We start from the raw sequence: 16617 nt of genomic DNA on the forward strand, positions 1-16617 counted from the left end.
CATAGAGGCAGTATTATAGTAGTTATATTCTTGTACATAGGGGGCAGTATTATAGTAGTTATATTCTTGTACATAGGGGCAGTATTATAGTAGTTAAATTCTTGTACATAGGGAGCAGTATTATAGTAGTTATATTCTTGTACATAGGGGCAGTATTATAGTAGTTATATTCTAGTACATAGTGGGCAGTATTATAGTAGTTATATTCTTATACATAGGGGCAGTATTATAGTAGTTATATTCTTGTACATAGGAGCAGTATTATAGTAGTTATATTCTTTAACATAGGGGGCAGTATTATAGTAGTTATATTCTTGTACATAGGAGCAGTATTATAGTAGTTATATTCTTCTACATAGGAGCAGTATTATTGTGGTTATATTCTTGTACATAGGAGCAGTATTATAGTAGTTATATTCTTGCACATAGGGGGCAGTATTATAGTAGTTATATTCTTGTACATAGGGGGCAGTATTATAGTAGTTATATTCTTGTACATAGGGAGCAGTATTATAGTAGTTATATTCTTGTACATAGGGAGCAGTATGATAGTAGTTATATTCTTGTACATAGGGGCAGTATTATAGTAGTTATATTTTTGGACATAGGGGCAGTATTATAGTAGTTATATTCTTGTACATAGGAGAAGTATTATAGTAGTTATATATTCTTGTACATAGGGGCAGTATTATAGTAGTTATATTCTTGTACATAGGAGCAGTATTATAGTAGTTATATTCTTGTACATAGGAGCAGTATTATAGTAGTTATATTCTTGTACATTTGAGCAGTATTATAGTAGTTATATTCTTGTACATAGGGAGCAGTATTATAGTAGTTATATTCTTGAACATAGGAGCAGTATTATAGTAGTTATATTCTTGTACATAGGAGCAGTATTATAGTAGTTATATTCTTGTACATAGGAGCAGTATTATAGTAGTTATATTCTTGTACATAGTGGGCAGTATTATAGTAGTTATATTCTTATACATAGGGGGCAGTATTATAGTAGTTATATTCTTGTACATAGGGACAATATTATAGTAGTTATATTCTTGTACATAGAGGGCAGTATTATAGTAGTTATATTCTTGTACATAGGGGCAGTATTATAGTAGTTATATTCTTGTACATAGGAGCAGTATTATAGTAGTTATATTCTTGTACATAGGAGCAGTATTATAGTAGTTATATTCTTGTACATAGGAGCAGTATTATAGTAGTTATATTCTTGTACATAGGAGCAGTATTATAGTAGTTATATTCTTGTACATAGGAGCAGTATTATAATAGTTATATTCTTGTACATAGGAGCAGTATTATAGTAGTTATATTCTTATACATAGGAGCAGCATTATAGTAGTTATATTCTTATACATAGGAGCAGTATTATAGTAGTTATATTCTTGTACATAAGGGGCAGTATTATAGTAGTTATATTCTTGTACATAGGAGCAGTATTATAGTAGTTATATTCTTGTACATAGGGGGCAGTATTATAGTTGTTATATTCTTGTACATAGGAACAGTATTATAGTAGTTATATTCTTGTACATAGGGACAATATTATAGTAGTTATATTCTTGTACATAGGGGAAGTGTTATAGTAGTTATATTCTTGTACATAGGGGGCAGTATTATAGTAGTTATATTCTTGTACATAGGGGGTAGTATTATAGTAGTTATATTCTTGTACATAGGAGCAGTATTATAGTAGTTATATTCTTGTACATAGGGGGCAGTATTATAGTAGTTATATTCTTGTACATAGGGGGTAGTATTATAGTAGTTATATTCTTGTACATAGGAGCAGTATTATAGTAGTTATATTCTTGTACATAGGGGGTAGTATTATAGTAGTTATATTCTTGTACATAGGAGCAGTATTATAGTAGTTGTATTCTTGTACATAGGGGGCAGTATTATAGTAGTTATATTCTTGTACATAGGAGCAGTGTTATAGTAGTTATATTCTTGTACATAGTAGCAGTATTATAGTAGTTATATTCCTGTACATAGGGGGCAGTATTATAGTAGTTATGTTCTTGTACATAGCGGCAGTATTATAGTAGTTATATTCTTGTACATAGGGGCAGTATTATAGTAGTTATATTCTTGTAGATAGGGGCAGTATTATAGTAGTTATATTCTTGTAGATAGGGGACAGGGAACAGTATTATAGTAGTTATATTCTTGTACATAGGGGACAGTATTATAGTAGTTATATTCTTGTACATAGGGAGCAGTATTCTAGTAGTTATATTCTTGTACATAGGGGCAGTATTATAGTAGTTATATTCTTGTACATAGGGGGCAGTATTATAGTAGTTATATTCTTGTACATAGGGGGTAGTATTATAGTAGTTATATTCTTGTACATAGGAGCAGTATTATAGTAGTTATATTCTTGTACATAGGGACAGTATTATAGTAGTTCTATTCTTGTACATAGGGACAGTATTATAGTAGTTCTATTCTTGTACATAGGGGCAGTATTATAGTAGTTATATTCTTGTACATAGGAGCAGTATTATAGTAGTTATATTCTTGTACATAGGGGAAGTGTTATAGTAGTTATATTCTTGTACATAAGGGGCAGTATTATAGTAGTTATATTCTTGTACATAAGGGGCAGTATTATAGTAGTTATATTCTTGTACATAGGAGGAGTATAGTAGTTATATTCTTGTACATAGGAGCAGTATTATAGTAGTTATATTCTTGTACATAGAGGCAGTATTATAGTAGTTATATTCTTGTACATAGGGGGCAGTATTATAGTAGTTATATTCTTGTACATAGGGGCAGTATTATAGTAGTTATATTCTTGTACATAGGAGCAGTATTATAGTAGTTATATTCTTGTACATAGGGGCAGTATTATAGTAGTTATATTCTTGTACATAGGAGCAATATTATAGTAGTTATATTCCTGTACATAGGGGGCAGTATTATAGTAGTTATGTTCTTGTACATAGCGGCAGTATTATAGTAGTTATATTCTTGTACATAGGGGCAGTATTATAGTAGTTATATTCTTGTAGATAGGGGCAGTATTATAGTAGTTATATTCTTGTACATAGGGGACAGTATTATAGTAGTTATATTCTTGTACATAGGGGACAGTATTATAGTAGTTATATTCTTGTACATAGGGAGCAGTATTCTAGTAGTTATATTCTTGTAGATAGGGGCAGTATTATAGTAGTTATATTCTTGTACATAGGGGGTAGTATTATAGTAGTTATATTCTTGTACATAGGAGCAGTATTATAGTAGTTATATTCTTGTACATAGGGGCAGTATTATAGTAGTTATATTCTTGTACATAGGGGGCAGTATTATAGTAGTTATATTCTTGTACATAGGGGGTAGTATTATAGTAGTTATATTCTTGTACATAGGAGCAGTATTATAGTAGTTATATTCTTGTACATAGGGACAGTATTATAGTAGTTATATTCTTGTACATAGGGACAGTATTATAGTAGTTCTATTCTTGTACATAGGGGCAGTATTATATTAGTTATATTCTTGTACATAGGAGCAGTATTATAGTAGTTATATTCTTGTACATAGGGGAAGTGTTATAGTAGTTATATTCTTGTACATAAGGGGCAGTTTTATAGTAGTTATATTCTTGTACATAAGGGGCAGTATTATAGTAGTTATATTCTTGTACATAGGAGGAGTATAGTAGTTATATTCTTGTACATAGGAGCAGTATTATAGTAGTTATATTCTTGTACATAGAGGCAGTATTATAGTAGTTATATTCTTGTACATAGGGGGCAGTATTATAGTAGTTATATTCTTGTACATAGGGGCAGTATTATAGTAGTTATATTCTTGTACATAGGGGCAGTATTATAGTAGTTATATTCTTGTACATAGGAGCAGTATTATAGTAGTTATATTCTTGTACATAAGGGGCAGTAATATAAAAGTTATATTCTTGTACATAGGGGGCAGTATTATAGTAGTTATATTCTTGTACATAGGGGCAGTATTATAGCAGTTATATTCTTGTACATAGGGGCAGTATTATAGTAGTTATATTCTTGTACATAGGAGCAGTATTATAATAGTTATATTCTTGTACATAAGGGACAGTAATATAAAAGCTATATTCTTGTACATAGGGGGCAGTATTATAAAGCTTGCAAGCGCTACACTCCTTTCCTAGGTGGCAGGTAACCTAAGCAATGAGTAGTAAACAATACAATGTAAAATGCCTACGTTCTTAAGAACATGTGAAGTGCAAAGTTGCTTGTTTTCAAGAATTTGAGATGATTCCATTAACCACTTTTCGACCATATGTAAATTTATGCCATATGTGTGTAGGGTGGGTACGGAGAAGGCTCAGGAACTGAGCCTGCACCATACAGAGCAGATGCCAACTACTTTCAACAGCAGAGTCTAGAAAGAGTCTAATTTGCTGCTGTTTAACCATTTCAATGCCGCTCTCAATTGCTATGTAATTGCGGGGTGCTTATGGGTTACCATCACAGCCAGGGGCCTGTTGCGCCTCGATGGCTGCCATGTTGATCCTTTTATGAAGCCCGGCTGATGATTGGACTTCATAGCAGAGCCTCCAATTAAGTATACACTACATTACCGCAGAATATAGAATAAATAGTAGTCAAATGATCGCAAGTTCAAGTGCAATAAGAGGACTAAAAAAATAGAGCAAAAAAATATGTAAATAAATAAAGCTTTAAACACCTCCTGTTCACAGATAAAAAAGAAATAAAAAATAAGCATATTTGTGATTTGCTGTGCACATAAATGTCTGATCTATCAAAATTATTTAACCCGTATATTAAAAGCCAAAAAATCGAAAAGTCAGAATTAACTTTTTTTTTAATGGAAGGAAGGGAGGAATAAAAACCTAAAGTCTAAAAAATGGAAAATAATGAGAAGTATTACTAAAGATTCCTCGTCCACTTATGTCCTTGCACTTGCCTGTCCAGTGTTCATGTGGTATCCGGTCAGCCTCAGTGTCCCATCTCCCGGGGGGGCCTCCGTCAATCTGTCTATGATGAAACCCACTCTAGTCCCTGCTCCAGGTTCCTCTTTTATTCCTTTCTCTCCTGCACCTTCATCCCTGAAATACATAGGTTACATTTTACCACTTTGCCTTTTTTTTTAAGTCTTATATATCTTTGCTTGTTTTTTTCTTTCTAGTTCACCACTTTGGAAGGGGTTTATAGTTTCCAGATGTTCATCATTTGAGACTTTTCAAAAAGTTGCTAAATTTTTAACAAATGTTCTCCAGCCCCTCCTTCCCATGGAGTGATTTTATGTACACCAGGCAATTTTTGCAAAATTTTCCAAAACACGAGACTTTTTGCTCTAAAAAAAAGTTGCAAAAAAGTTAGAAATAAAGGATATTTTTTTTTACTTTGCACAAAAATAAAGAACCAAATTTTGATGAATTTGGTGCAAAAAAACCTGCCAGCAAATACCACAAGATTAAAAAAGAAAAGCGACTTTAAAAACAATAATGCAAAATGAAGAATTGGCCCATAGTGTTTGTATGAAGCAGCTGCGCAAATGTCTGACTACTGCTCCGTACAGACTAGTCCTCACCGTGGTTGTGGGAAAGAGTCTCCGTGGTTGTACTGCAAGTCACTAATGTCTCTTACCTGTCCAGTTGGATGAGGATTATGGCTGGTTTTGCATAATGGATGTTTGAGTAAGAAAACTTGTGCTGGTGTCTGGTCCAGCCCTCCATGGCAGCTGGACCAAGGCGGTCTTCACTTCTGCTGCCCCTGCCCGGCATCATGGATGTCACTTGCACTTACTCAACCTCATGATGTCCCCGGGGCCTGGAGGCATCAGCATGCCACTGCAAAAGTGAAGACTGCTCTGATCCAGCTGTCACAGACACCCGGACTGGACACCGGACCAGGGCAGTGCAAAACTTTTTGCTGAACTTTACTTTTTTAAACAAAAATCCCCTTTTTTTTACCAGATACTGTAGACCAGAGCGCTGCCATAATTACAGCTGCTCGTCCTGAGTGCTCTGGCTGCACACCGATGACTTACACCCTCCTAGGAGATCAGCTATTTGTTGTTCTTCCCAAATCTTATGGTTTTCAGTTTCAACTTTTATGTAAATTAAGCTTAATATATACATAATAAAAAGTTTGAAAACTTTTTAAAGGGCTTTTGGGTAAATTAAGGAATTAAGGCAAGAGCTCAGTGAATGCAGAAATATTGGTTTAGAATCAGAGACTAAAACCCACTCTGACCTGGTGCAGCTCAAACAGCTGGTGACTTGTTACAATGTATCAGTGCAGGTCAGTATATATATATATATATATATATATATATATATATATATATATATATATATATTTTATGACCTGCACTGATATATATATATATAGATATATATATATATATATATATTATATACACATGTAAATATATATATATATAAAATATATGTGTTTTGTTACAATGTATCAGTGCAGGTCAGTATATGCATATATATATATATATATATATATATATATATATATATATATATATATATATAATATATTCTGACCTGCACTGATACATTGTAACAATCCACATATGTATTATATATATGTATCTATTTGGGCTGTACACAAGTGAAGCCAGAATCTGCATTATCAGTGTCATATTATGAGAAATATGGAGGGTGTAAGGATTTCACATAGTTAAAGCCTTTCTGCAGGCTCCTCCCCCATAATTAAGCCCCTCCTCTAAAACTGTACAAGCAAAACCGCAGTATAAAGCATGGGGGATGGACTGGGCAGTAGTGTACGCCTGTTATAAGACAGAAGGTGAAACTCCAATAGGGAATACAGTTATTAAAAAAGGCAAGGAAGACAGAGAAGCCTAAGGCTATGTTCACACATTGCGTTTTCGCAGTGGTTTTTGATGCAAATTAAAAGCGGCTTCTTACAGTACCAGCAACGGCTGAGATTTCAGAAATCTCATGCACACGCTTGTTTTTTTCTTGATTGAACTGGAAAACTGCAGCATTTTTATATCTGAATCATGCCAATTCTTTCAGCGTTTTTGTAGCATTTTTTCACACATAAAAAGTAATGAAAAAGTGCAAAATCTCAATTAGCGTTTTTTTGGTGAATAAAACTAACTTTATTACACATATAGTAGGCAAATCACACAAGTAATCCGCTTCAAAAATGGCACAAAAAAAAGTTGCAAAAATACTGAAAAACAGGCGTTTTGAATGCAGTGTTTTTACTGGCAAGAGAGCAGGTTTTGGCTGCTAAAAAAAAAAATAGCTTCAAAAAACTCTTGCAATGTGTGTACATAACCTAAGGGTGTTTTCACACTGATTTTTTTTTCAGGAGTTTTTGGAGCAGAAACTTGATTTTAAGTTTTAATTGGAGACTTGGAAAGTTTCTGCTCCAAACACTCCTGAAAAAACTCAGTGTGAACAGACTCTTTGCCCCTAAAGAGAGGAGTAAATGTGTGTTCAGCTATTATACCTGTATGTATTATAAACTATAGAAGCTTTTTCTGATAATATTTAGCCATGAAGTAAACCAGATGCTACACAGGAAGACACAAGGACGCTCGGTCTGGTGACGGAAATTTTCAATGCTTTTTTTTTTTATTAAAACAACAATTACAGCAATGACACAATGGATCAATAATGAGGGTACATTTACCAATGCAGCTAGTGTAGCTTTCCGCCATAACTACAGATCTGGGAACTGATTACTTGTGGTGTCTTGGTTTAAAGCGCAGCTGAAACCGTAAAACCCGTTAAGCTACGTTCCCACCATGAACTTTTGGTGAGTTTTTGATGTTGCAGATTTTCTGCACTCATTAAGTAAAATAGGTTACTTGCATTTTTTGCGAAAACACGCAGTGTAAAAAAACTCATCGTGGAAACATAGACTTAGGATACCTGCACATAATATCTTTTTCAGGCGAGTCTGCAGAGGAACCTGCCTGAAAAAGCACTTAAAACATACATATATACTGTACATGTAACTGCAATGTCAAAACCATTTGCTGTGCATATGTTCAATCTTTTTGAGCTTTTTACTTTTAACCGCAGGTTTCGCAAGCCATGAAGTGGCTAAAAGAAGTGATCTGCCCGCCACCATCTGCTGGGAAACCACTCAAGTGTCAAGAAAAAAAGAAAAACACCGGCGAAAACAACTAAAAAAAACTATAAAAAAGACACCAGAGAAAGAAATTTAGAACAAAAGACACCGATGTGTCCTGAAGCTTCTAACTCTGGCAAAACTAAGCGCGTATGTTGACTCTGAGGTCTTTGGGTCTGACCAGGGGTTAGAAATAAACTTTGTAGTCTGGTCTGTAATCTGATTAATTTAGGGGACTGAGCTGAGGCTTGAACTAATTTAGGGTTTGATCTGGTGTCTGTATTAATTATCCGGCTAAATTTAGGGATCTGGTTTTGGATCTGAATTAATTCCATATTTTGCATTATTTTGTAATATTTTGTTCCGGGGGTCCCCCAATGTTAAAAAAGCTTTGGAAACCCTCATATAGGATATTCACCTTGGAGAAGGGACTGCGGTGCCAAAAATACCCTCCATTCTCCATTAGTCTCCCCATTCCTAGCGCATTGCACCCTCCTGTAGGGTCTTATACTATGCACTGATTCACTTTGTAAACCTATGCTCAATCACTATAAATACCTTAGAGGGTTATTGGATAATTGGAGCATTTTTATCACTTTTTATCATATTTTTGAGACTTCAGTAATAGGGAGGCTTATAAGTCATGGTTTGTTGTTCAGCGATATCTCAGTACCAGTTCACATTAATATAAACAGTCTGTTGTGAACCTTCATCTACAGAGAATTACCATGTTCTCCTAAATTCTGCATCAAATTGGCGTTTGATGATTTCTGTCCATTACTTGCAGTTTTGGGGCACCAGATGCTCATTGACGTTATCGGCAGACCATAGGCCGGGGCAGCACCGTCTCACCTCTGACTGGGTTTTGGTTGATTTGGAAGCTCCTGGACCGGCGGAGGATCAACATAGTCAGTGTAGGGGGAAAGCGGCAGATGAAAATAGCTGGGGACCTGCTGATGAGCCTGCTGTGGTGCGGGATTATCTATGGGGGCTGCAGCAGGACCGGGCATCTGAGTGCAGGAGAAGAAGACGAAGAGTAAGCAAATTACCATTTAATTAATATTACATTTATGTTAATCGTAAAGGTTCATCTCAAGACACATCGTTATATTCCTACACAAATTAATCATAAATATCTAAAGTGAATCCCCCATTAGGACCAATCTAGGTCCCAATGCAAAGAGAAGAAACAGATGAGAGCTGGATACAGGAACAGAGGATAACAAGGACTGTCTTTACATTCATTTAGGGCATTCCCATGTGAGATATGTGAAATGTGTTGGCGTATAAAAATTAGACCCCCGAACCTCTGTAAAAAGTTTATCATAAGGGGCTTCTTGAAACAAAAAAAAGCTGTTGTTGGTTTTTCCTGGGGACCATATAATAAGGTGAGAACTGATCAGCGTCCAGCACTGACGGATACTCACCAATGCAGGATAATTGTAGAGCAGGGAATTCCTGGGATCGATCTCCGCCATGGACTGGAGATCGGCATCTCTGGCATTGATCACACGCAGATAAAGTTCAGCTTTTCCAACCTGCAGAAATTATACAACGAGAAGTGTCACCTCCTAATATGCCTGGCAGAAGAAGGAGTCCAGTGCACCCTTATTATATACAGTGCACAACTCGGATATCCAGTGCACCCACTTATATCTAATGCCCCCATCTTATATCCAGTGCACCCACTTATATCCAGAGCACCCTCTTATAGCCAGTGCACCCCACTTATACCCAGTGCACCCACTTATATCTAATGCCCCCATCTTATATCCAGTGCACCCACTTATATCCAGAGCACCCTCTTATAGCCAGTGCACCCCACTTATACCCAGTGCACCCACTTATATCCAGTGCACCCACTTATATCTAATGCCCCCATCTTATTTCCAGTGCACCCACTTATATCCAGAGCACCCTCTTATATCCAGTGCACCCCACTTATACCCAGTGCACCCACTTTTATCTAATGCCCCCATCTTATATCCAGTGCACCCACTTATATCCAGTGCACCACTTATATCTAATGCCCCCATCTTATATCCAGTGCACCCACTTATATCCAGTGCACCCACTTATATCTAATGCCCCCATCTTATATCCAGTGCACCCACTTATATCCAGAGCACCCTCTTATATCCAGTGCACCCCACTTATACCCAGTGCACCCACTTATATCTAATGCCCCCATCTTATATCCAGTGCACGCACTTATATCTAATGCCCCCATCTTATATCCAGTGCACCCACTTATATCCAGTGCACCCACTTATATCTAATGCCCCCATCTTATGTCCAGTGCACCCACTTATATCCAGAGCACCCTCTTATATCCAGTGCACCCCACTTATACCCAGTGCAGCCTTATATTTACTGCATAACTCTGATACGCAGTGCACCCTTCTTCTATCCAATGCCCCTTTTTATAGCCAGTGCACCCCACGTATACCCACTGCAGTCTTCTTATATCCAGAGCACCCTCTTATATACAGAGCACCTCCTTAAATCTAATGCCCCCTTCTTATATCCAATAGCCCCTTCTTATATACAATGACCCTTCTTATTTCCAGTGCACCCCTCTTATACCCAGTGCTCCCTTCTTATATCCAATTCACCCTTCCTAAATCCAGTGCACTTTTATTATATCCACTGCATCCTTTCTATACCCAAGGTACCCCACTTATACTCAGGGTGCACTGGATATAGAAAGGGTGCACTGGATATAAGAAGGGTGCACTGGATATATGAAGGGTACACTGGATATAAGAAGGGTGCACTGGATATAAGAAGGGTGCACTGGATATAAGAAGGGTGCACTGGATATAAGAAGGGTGGACTGGGTGTAAGTGAGTGAAGAGCACTGGATATAGAAAGGATGCAGTGAATATAAGAGTGCACAGGATATAAAAATGGTGGACTGGGTATAAGTGGGGTGCGCTATCTATATCCAATACACCTTTCTTATATCCACTGCATCCTTTCAATATCCAGTGTACCCTTCTTATATCCAATAACCCCTCTTATATCCAGTGCACTTCACTCACTTCACCTAGTGCACCCTTCTTATATCCAGTCCACCCTTCTTATATCCAGTGCACCCTTTTTATATCCAGTGCACCAATTCTATATCCAGTAAACCCTTCTTACATCCAGTCCACCCTTCTTATATCCATTGCACCCTTCTTATATCCAGTGGTGCACCATTCTTATATCTAGTGAACCCTTCTTATATCGAGTGGTGAACCCTTCTTATATCTAGTGCACCCTTCTTATATCCAGTGCACCCTTCTTATATCCAGTGGTGCACCCTTCTTATATCCAGTGCACCCTTCTTATATCCAGTGCACCCTTCTTACATCCAGTGCACCCTTCTTACAGTATATTCCGAGCACCCTTCTTATATTTTGTGCACCGTTCTTATATCCAGTACACCCATCTTACATTCAGTGCATGCCTGTTGTTACCTGAGGGACCGTGTTGAGTTGTCCCGTGCTCAGGCCTGGACGCAGAGGCAGGGCCCTAACTGGCAGCTTCCACCGGCCGCTCAGGACTTGGTTATGTTGATCAAACAGGTCCAGTTTTGTCCAACCAGAAGGCGACATGTGCTGAACCTCCTGACCGTATGTGTTAAAGCCTCCGGCGACTTGAAACTCAATGATGAGAGAGATTGAAGAAGAAGGCCGGACCCTAAATCAAAGAAAAAAATTCTTGATATCATGTAGATAAAGTTTAATACAAAGTTCAGCAACTTTCTAATACACTTTGTGAGTTACTTTCCCACCCTTTTTAGCTTTTCTGTCTCTTGCATCCTTACATCCAGCGAGTTCTGACTTTATACATCGCACAGCTGAGGGTTTTGCATCTCGTTGCCAACATAGAGGTGGCAGAAAGCTCCCTGCGTTGGGTAACCTGAAGACCCCCAGTAAAGACAGGGTTGTACTGGTTGATGGTGCAGTACCTTGGTATTGGCTGCTTGGCCCGCAACATTGCGATGTTTCCCCTGGGATTATTCGCTAGGTGTTGTGATGAGTTCCACACCTCACAGAGGGCATCCGGGAGGGTAGAAGGTTGCCCCATTCTGTGCCCGTTACTGTACAGACCGCTCATCAGCCGCACCTTCTGATATGTTGGCTCCAGCCCCAGTATGAAGTCGTAGAAGATGACGAAGCCGGCCCTGACGGGGGAAAGAGAACGCAAAACTAAAGCTGCAATAAAACAAAACTGCAGTCTCAAATCAGAAAGCACTACAACCACCATCATTCACTTGGTGCTGAAGACGGAGACAGAATATAGAGGAAATTCAGATTTGGACGATACGTCTTGTCTCTTATAGTTTGCATTGTTCCTAGAAGGTAAAGTATAGACAGAAAGACAAGGTACAATGAGGTCCTTACACCGGGTCATATGGCGCTGGTCCCAGTGCGTCCAGAGGCTCCAGTAGATGTCTGTTTGTGGAGGGGCTTGGGGGCCGCATAGAGTCCTGAAACAAAAAAAAGATCCTGGTCATTCAATAGCGCCTCCTTGAGGACAGCTCGATTTTACATGTATACAAGAACGCAGCAGTTTTGTGACCTGTCATCACAAATGAACAAATGTTGAAATCAGTTTTTTGCGCTGAATTTATTTAATTTTTTTACAATTGTTTTTTTCTTACAAATATATCATAATCTTTATAAAAAAAAATACAAATTTTGCAATTTTCACACTGGCCAATGAGGGTTTTTTAGACTCTAACTTCCTGTGGTTTTAGAAAATTGCACGTGTATATTAGCAGCAATGGGCAGACTATGATCTACTGAAGCATCTAATGAGCGCGTGCAAAGGTCATTGTGAAGGGATTAGCAGCAGGGGGAGCTATTGAGTATTGTAATTGATGGATCCTGCGTTATCAGCTGTGTATACAGGCGTTACCTGTCACTGCCTCTGCTGATAAGGAGCCTGCTGAAAACTCTTCCTGAAAGAACAGGAAGCATGAGTCTTATTTAAAAATAAAGAAAGTGAAAAAAAAAATACACGTGTTCAATTTCTGATTACACGTTCACTTTAAAGATGCAACTTTTTTTTTTTTAAGTTTTATTTATTCATTTATTTTTTATTTGAAATATCTCCATCTAGAAAGCCATGACTGTTTCTTTTGCCATTGTAGCGATATGAGGACTTGTATTTTTTAAATCCACCATTTTCAGGAACATATGATTTATTGTACAACTTATTTTTTTGTGCATTTTCCCATGAAAAAGTAATTTTCTTCTGTAAACTTTATTTCTTTCGGTCCTACTTGAATGATGCCACTTAATCTCCGTATTGCAATGTCATATACCTTTTGCAGGACCCAATAGGTTCATGCCTATGGTAAACTTTTAGGTCTTTGTAGGTCTCATGCCGCCCGGAGAACTTTTCAACATCCTGCAATCTCACGGTGGAGGCACCTATGAGATTATAGAGGGAGCCTCGGCTCTGAAAACCACAGACACTATTGACCCCAGCATGTAAACGGTTAAATGCCTGGGGTCAGTTAGCTAATATATGGCAAGCACCCACTGCTGATGGCACAGGCTTATCCAGCAGTGAATGTATAGAGCTGTGGGTGAACTTACAACCTCCATCATGAATGGGAACAGCAATAAAAATGGGATAATGTGCCCCCTACTGGAGAGTAAAGAGCAGATCTATGGCCAAATGACGAGACTGAAAACTGAGGTGTCATTTAATGTTTTTAATAATTAATAGTAAGTGCACACTATTCCTTATAACTCACACCTCTGCTGCTGCAGAATCTCTTTTTGAAGCGATAGCTTCATTCTGTATCAGTCAGTAATTGTATAGCATGCATCAACCTCTGCAAAACGAGGTTCTGCAGCAGCTCAGGTTGAATATTTTCAGGAAATATGAAGGATTCATTCCAGTAACATTCAACATTGCTTTTTCTTATTGATCTTAAACAGAGATGAAAGGTGCCTCAAAAAAATCTTCACCACAGTTATTATTACATGTAATACAATTTAAGGCGACTCACCAAACCCCCCATTTCAATGGTTGGCTGTGGTCTTCCTAGAGGCTGTCCGGATGGGTGAACAGGAGGTGGGAGCGGAGGAGCCAAGGGCGGAGGTTGGAAGGGTGGGGGTCCGTGGCCACCCCGAGGAGGCATTCTAGTTACGTCCCTTTTGAGCATCTCAATGTCCGCTTGGAGCTGAGACATTTGTTGAAGGTGTTCACGCTGCAACTCAGCGATCTCCGAATCCCCTGTAAATAGAAACACCCATGTGAAAGGACAGGACAATACCCTAATCAGAATAATGCCCCCTATGTATAAGAATACAAATACCATAATACTGCCCCCATGTACAAAAATATAACTACTATAACACAGCCCCCTATGTACGAGAATATAACTACTATAATACTGCCCCCTATGTACGAGAATATAACTACTATAATACTGCTATGTACAAGAATATAACTACTATAATACTGCTCCTATGTACAAGAATATAACTACTATAATACTGCCCCTATGTACAAGAATATAACTACTATAATACTGCCCCTATGTACAAGAATATAACTACTATAATACTGCCCCTATGTACAAGAATATAACTACTATAATACTGCTCCTATGTACAATGATATAACTACTATAATACTGTCCCTATGTACAAGAATATAACTACTATAATACTGCTCCTATGTACGAGAATATAACTACTATAATACTGCTCCTATGTACAAGAATATAACTACTATAATACTGCCCCTATGTACAAGAACATAACTACGATAATACTGCTCCTATGTACAATGATATAACTACTATAATACTGTCCCTATGTACAAAAATATAACTACTATAGCACAGCCCCCTATGTACGAGAATATAACTACTATAATACTGCCCCCTATGTACAAGAATATAACTACTATAATACTGCCCCCTATGTACGAGAATATAACTACTATAATACTGCCCCCTATGTACGAGAATATAACTACTATAATACTGCCCCTATGTACAAAAATATAACTACTATAATACTGCCCCCATGTACAAAAATATAACTACTATAACACTGCCCCCTATGTACGAGAATATAACTACTATAATACTGCTCCTATGTACAAGAATATAACTACTATAATACTGCTCCTATGTACAAGAATATAACTACTATAATACTGCCCCTATGTACAAGAATATAACTACTATAATACTGCCCCCTATGTACAAAAATATAACTACTATAATACTGCTCCCATGTACAAAAATATAACTACTATAACACTGCCCCCTATGTACGAGAATATAACTACTATAATACTGCCCCCTATGTACAAAAATATAACTACTATAAAACTGCCCCCTATGTACGAGAATATAACTGCTATAATACTGCCCCCATGTACAAAAATATAACTACTATAACACTGCCCCCTATGTACGAGAATATAACTACTATAATACTGCCCCCTATGTACAAGAATATAACTACTATAATACTGCCCCTATGTACAAGAATATAACTACTATAATACTGCTCCCTATGTACAAGAATATAACTGCTATAATACTGCTCCTATGTACAAGAATATAACTACTATAATACTGCCCCCTATGTACAAGAATATAACTACTATAATACTGCTCCTATGTACAAGAATATAACTACTATAACACTGCCCCCTTTGTACGAGAATATAACTACTATAATACTGCCCCCATGTACAAAAATATAACTACTATAATACTGCCCCCATGTACAAAAATATAACTACTATAATACTGCCCCCATGTACAAAAATATAACTACTATAACACTGCCCCCTATGTACGAGAATATAACTACTATAATACTGCCCCCTATGTACAAGAATATAACTACTATAATACTGCCCCTATGTACAAGAATATAACTACTATAATACTGCCCCTATGTACAAGAATATAACTACTATAATACTGCCCCTATGTACAAGAATATAACTACTATAATACTGCTCCCTATGTACAAGAATATAACTGCTATAATACTGCTCCTATGTACAAGAATATAACTACTATAATACTGCCCCCTATGTACAAGAATATAACTACTATAATACTGCTCCTATGTACAAGAATATAACTACTAAAACACTGCCCCCTTTGTACGAGAATATAACTACTATAATACTGCCCCCATGTACAAAAATATAACTACTATAATACTGCCCCCATGTACAAAAATATAACTACTATAATACTGCCCCCATGTACAAAAATATAACTACTATAACACTGCCCCCTATGTACGAGAATATAACTACTATAATACTGCCCCCTATGTACAAGAATATAACTACTATAATACTGCCCCTATGTACAAGAATATAACTACTATAATACTGCCCCTATGTACAAGAATATAACTACTATAATACTGCCCCTATGTACAAGAATATAACTACTATAATACTGCTCTTTTGTACAAGAATATAACTAACATAATACTGC

At 37.1% G+C, this 16617-nt stretch overlaps 1 protein-coding gene across 2 annotated transcripts in view; it reads right to left on the bottom strand.

The window, feature by feature from the left end:
* Positions 1–16617, bottom strand: part of CCDC17 (coiled-coil domain containing 17) — a 71217-nt gene that overhangs the window by 22479 nt on the left and 32121 nt on the right. For both annotated transcript variants that reach the window (XM_073643604.1, XM_073643605.1), the window contains exons 10-16: positions 14143–14369; positions 12521–12606; positions 12085–12300; positions 11591–11813; positions 9554–9664; positions 8979–9136; positions 4969–5110 (exon numbers count right to left, since the gene is read on the bottom strand). In XM_073643604.1, the coding sequence (XP_073499705.1) occupies positions 4969–5110; positions 8979–9136; positions 9554–9664; positions 11591–11813; positions 12085–12300; positions 12521–12606; positions 14143–14369 (1163 nt within the window). The remainder of the gene's footprint in view (positions 1–4968; positions 5111–8978; positions 9137–9553; positions 9665–11590; positions 11814–12084; positions 12301–12520; positions 12607–14142; positions 14370–16617) is intronic.

Source organism: Phyllobates terribilis, unplaced genomic scaffold, assembly GCF_046119375.1.
Source record: "Phyllobates terribilis strain yellow unplaced genomic scaffold, ASM4611937v1 Scaffold_8__6_contigs__length_399053987, whole genome shotgun sequence".
Classification (NCBI taxonomy): Eukaryota; Metazoa; Chordata; class Amphibia; order Anura; family Dendrobatidae; genus Phyllobates; species Phyllobates terribilis.